This window comes from Etheostoma cragini, chromosome 20 (assembly GCF_013103735.1).
Source record: "Etheostoma cragini isolate CJK2018 chromosome 20, CSU_Ecrag_1.0, whole genome shotgun sequence".
NCBI lineage: Eukaryota > Metazoa > Chordata > Actinopteri > Perciformes > Percidae > Etheostoma > Etheostoma cragini.
The window spans coordinates 23123856-23128908 of NC_048426.1; the positions used below are offsets into that span (position 1 = coordinate 23123856).

The 5053-nt window shown below is 40.4% G+C and overlaps 1 protein-coding gene across 1 annotated transcript in view; it reads right to left on the reverse strand.

The window, feature by feature from the left end:
- Window positions 1-536: 536 nt before the first annotated feature.
- Window positions 537-5053, reverse strand: part of LOC117935488 — a 5329-nt gene continuing 812 nt past the window's right edge. Inside the window, exons 2-6 of the mRNA XM_034857693.1 lie at window positions 3051-3287; window positions 2704-2964; window positions 2227-2493; window positions 1914-2054; window positions 537-1129 (exon numbers count right to left, since the gene is read on the reverse strand). Of these exons, the coding sequence (XP_034713584.1) occupies window positions 891-1129; window positions 1914-2054; window positions 2227-2493; window positions 2704-2964; window positions 3051-3287 (1145 nt within the window). The 3' untranslated portion in view covers window positions 537-890. The remainder of the gene's footprint in view (window positions 1130-1913; window positions 2055-2226; window positions 2494-2703; window positions 2965-3050; window positions 3288-5053) is intronic.

Below are 5053 nucleotides of genomic sequence, written 5' to 3' on the forward strand. Positions count from 1 at the left end.
AGGGATGAACTGCATCAAGTGGCTTCCATGGGAAGCTGCATGCATTTAAATGACATCCATGTGATCTAAAACTGATAGAAATGATCAGTTTCCTACAACTTTGGCTGATGCAAGATTTATTTCTATAGAAGAATTCAAATTTTGGCTTTAATTTCTTCCTAAGCTAAGTTATGTATGTTTAAAAGACAGCTTATCATCCACCCAAATAATTTAAAATTTACACTTTTTCAATTTGTGTCCCATAAAAAGTGATGATGGCTCTTTTAGGATTCACAGTAGACACATGTCTTGTAAATGTCATAGTTTGCTAAGTTTAGGTACCAAAACAACTTGTTAGGATGAGAACAAAGTTTTTGGTTTTGGTTCATACACCGGTCATTGTAAGTAGTATTTCAGAGACAGGAACATCTGTTTCTTCATCCATGCGTCCATCCATCCATCCATCCATCCATCCATCCATCCATCTATCATCCATCCATCCATCCATCTATCGTCCCATTCATCCATCCATCCCTCCATCCATCCATGGCTTTAAGTGCAGTTGTGTCCAAAACCATTCCCTATTTGCTCCATGGTTCACCATATTTACATTGGACCACTTTATTGAAGTGTCCCAAATCTCAGTGCAAACATCCACAATTCAATTCTTCACTTTTGATCATTATGAAAAATGGCGTGTGTCCTTATAACTTTCCAATAATGACACAAAACAATTGTGATTTCTAAAGTTTCAAATGTCTCTGTAGAGAATGGTGATGAACACAGTTCTGTGATGAATGGATTGAGTGCAAAATACCAGCGTCTCTGAGGCACTGACGCTTAAACCTGATGTTCACAGTTGATATTAAATATGTTTCTCTTTCTACAATTTCAAATTCCTGCTCAATTAACTATCGCTGTGCTCCGTCAATCTGATCAGCAAAGAACTCTGGATCGTAGTGACTTTGATCCCTTAACATGATCCTTACCTCCCACTGCTCGTGGGATTCTCTGTGTCCTTCCCTCCCCTGTGTGACTGAAAAAATAACACTCTGCAGATCTGGAGAAGCAACGCTGTCCTTGATCCTGGTAAACTGCTCCGCCAGCTGTGGATCATCTCTTGATGGAGGAGGACTGGACGTTGGTTTCACTGCAAGGAAAATTAGAATCCCAATTAGGACTCATAGTGAAGAACTGTGATCAACAGATGTAATGAGCTGTACATTTGACAACTTGTTCTCTGGTGGACGTATGTAATGGGGAAACCCAACCTGACCCTAACAATCACCTCCCTGAAAAGTGATAACCAGAGAAGAAGAGAGGAATAGAAAGTGTGAAAGTTGAGGGGAAACTGAAATGTTCCTGAGGAAGTCTCTGGTTCATCAGTGGAGGGCATGAACTAGTCTGCCGACTGGAGTCTGCGCTAACCCTCCTGTTTTATCCTCGGGTCAAATTTGAACCCTTTTAAAAATGTCTATGTCTGAAATGTTCTTTTTAACCAAATTACCACAGAAAAGGATGGTTTCCATGCAACGCTCTATGCAAAAACAATCACTTTCATTGACTTTCAGTGTAAATTGAAATGGTTTCAAATCAGCATCCTGACCAAAATCATCAACTCAACACACGTTCCTCTGATCTTTACTATTAGTCAAAATAATTCATATTTTCTGCTTTATCAGCTCTAATTTTAGGTATAATTCTACACAATATGGGTTATTGACCATGGATTCCAAAATATAGTGTAAACTAGTATTTGTAAGGTGTTGTTAGGAAAATAAAAAAGGAATGCGTTAAATATGTCAAATGTCAAAAAAAGGCTAAAAGGGTTTCTGTTCTGACATTTCTTGGCACTCATATGTCGACTCAGCCCATCAGCTGATATTGCCGTTGTGAATTTACTAAACTCTGAAAACAGAAATAATAAGTCTTACCATATTTATGCAGACATCGGATTGCACGGACTATACTAGTGCAAACAAACGCAAAGCAGATGACTCCAAGGAATACTAGCAGGATTATCCAAAACACACTTAAGTTATCCAGAAGGTTTCTGCCGTCAATAGTTTTCCCATCTGTAAGGACAGACAGAAGATCTTAAAAACCCACTTTCTCCACCTAAGTTCTCCATTCTGTCCACTCTGAAACTAATAGGAACAAAAACCAGGATCAGAGTACCATGGAGGTGTAAATTATAAATACCAAATACTGCCTAAAGAGTCACCTTTACTTTTTGTAGGGACTCACCCCAAAAGACAGTGGTGTTGTGACTTCCTGTCTGTACCATGCAGCCGTACGTGTTGTGGATTTGGTTCTTGGAGATGTCAGCTGTCAGTCGGAGGATCACAGATCCGTTTTCAGCGGGCAGGGGTCCAGTTACCCTGATCCTACTGGCCCTGGTAGCCCCGTTTCCAATCAGATGCACTGAGCTCACTGATTTGTCAGTAGTGGTCACATGACACCTCAGCAGGGCCTGGTCTGTGTCAACGATGGGCTTGGCAAAAACATGTAGCTCTGCAGAGAGATAAATCATATATTAAGTAATAAAGATCTTCTGGATCCGCGAAAGTACATTTCCAGGATGATTTCCCCAAATCGCCTCAACTTCCACTCTCTGTGTGTTGCAGTTCGTAAACCTTTGACTTTGAGCCAGCAAGCTACAGGCTTAAAATGTCAAGTTTTGAAGGTGTGTGTGTGCGTGTGGCCTAATTTTCCAGCTCTCACCTGTTTTCTGCTGTATTGGTCTTAATTTAGTTTCCTGGATCATCTGCGGACAAACCACTCTGACAAAGTGTTTATAGGCGTTATTCATCAGTGTATTTTTGTTCCAGCGTTGTTCCACTGGTGCTGCAGAGGGAGACTGGGACGTCCATCTCTGAGATTCAGGGTCAAAGCTTAAGAAGTCCGTCCCATCTACTGCCCAGGCTTCAAAAGCTGACATCCCATTGGCTGACAGGATGCAGCCCCGCCTCCGCTGTACAACATCTGTACAAAGACTAGAAGATTAACTTCTGGGTTTGGAACAGGCAGCCATCAACATGTCATAAAAACACATTATTATGAAAACTTACACACTGGGCTGTTTGTGAACCTTAAAATCTCGTGGAGAGAGTCTATGATATTAAGACTCGCTTCATTGCAGTGTTCAGGTAAGCTTTGGGACTCCAGGGTAGGTTTGAGTTGTTCTCTTTTAGTCACGCTGTCACAGTAAGAGATGGGAACTCCATCAAATACAGTTAGTTGTTCAAATGAAGGCTGATCTCCAGGCTGCACACGTCCTGTAGACAAGAACTTCAGAGAGTGGGAACCTGAAAAATAAAGACAATATACAGTTTACTGTATCTGAAGTCTCTTTTACATAGACCTTAGTGGTCCCTAATACTGTATCAGAAATCTCTTTATATAGACCTTAGTGGTCCCTAATACTGTATCTGAAGTCTCTTTATATAGACCTTAGTGGTCCCCTAATACTGTATCTGAAGTCTCTTTATATAGACCTTAGTGGTCCCTAATACTGTATCTGAAGTCTCTTTTATATAGACCTTAGTGGTCCCCTAATACTGTATCTGAAGTCTCTTTTATATAGACCTTAGTGGTCCTTAATACTGTATCTGAAGTCTCTTTTATATAGACCTTAGTGGTCCCCTAATACTGTATCTGAAGTCTCTTTTATATAGACCTTAGTGGTCCCTAATACTGTATCTGAAGTCTCTTCATATAGACCTTAGTGGTCCCTAATACTGTATCTGAAGTCTCTTTCCCAAAATTCAGTGTTGGTGCAGAATTCCAGCCACTAGAACCAGTCCCACAATGAGCTTTCCTTAGTATGTGCCATTTCTTAGTCTTTAGCTTTTGAGGAGGAGGTGGGGGGGTAAAGATGGAGGCTCGGGGTGTGGCCACTTTGCTCGTTTGAAAGCCGTGATGTCTCTCTCTCATGGGTGGGCCAAATTCTTTTTTCTCAAAGGCAGAGCAGGATACCCAGGGCTCAGTTTACACCTATCACCATTTCTAGCCACTGGGGGGCCATAGGCAGGCTGGGGGACTCATATTAATGTTAAAAAACCTCAAAGTGAACAGTGCCATGGGACCTTTAATACTTAGTGGTAATACTGTGCCTAAGCTTCTCATGTCTCCAAATACCGTTGGATGTTGGTACAATGACAATGAAGCTTTGTATGTCTTATGTCTCCAAATAGCTGCACGTTGTCCTATCAAGTGTGTAACACAATAAAATAATCTTAACTAAGGGACTTCACAGGTTTGATGAGCTATGTTGCCCAACACATCCTTAAATGTGTTTCAACATGTCTTACGGAATAGTTCTCAAGCTGTTTATTTGACACAATAATATGCAGGTTGATCTCAACCGTTGGCTGTGTCTGTCTACGTACCCAGGAGTCTTGATACGATCATGACAGCAATCAGGATTCTTGTGCTATTGAAAGTATTTGTTCCTGTGTATGTTATGCTCTGTTGGAGCTGTGCCAGTAGGTTTGTGGTTTGCGTGTTGCCTGGATAGCTCACATAGCAGCACCCAATGTATTAAGGCTTGCAGCAGCAACAAGTTCAAGTCTGACCTGCAACCCTTAGCTGCATTTGAATCCACCTCTTTCTACCCTTTTACATCACTAGCTTCTTAGTGTGTATAATAGAGAGCAAAAATGCCCAAAACATGATGTAAAAAAAAAAACTCAACTAATTAGACATCTATGAATCCATTTGACAAACACATCTACTCTTCCACTTCAATCAAGTGCTTCACCTAAAGCCAAATGACATGCACATGAAACAGGATTCAAGTTATTGCAGTAAAGTTGCTTTTAATGATCATACAGCAAGCTATTCACGTTTCACATATTCACAGATTTTTGACTGAAGTAAAAGTCCTGCTTTTAAAATGTAATGGTCCTACTCTGAGGTCGACGCCAACTTCAGCCATCAGAAAAATGCAACTGAAATGTAACGGAGAAGAAGTAGATTATAGTTATTACAATGGATTTTTTTTCATTTCATATATTTATTATACAGGAAAGTTAGAAAAAGTAACATTACATTACAATACAAAAACGGGCCT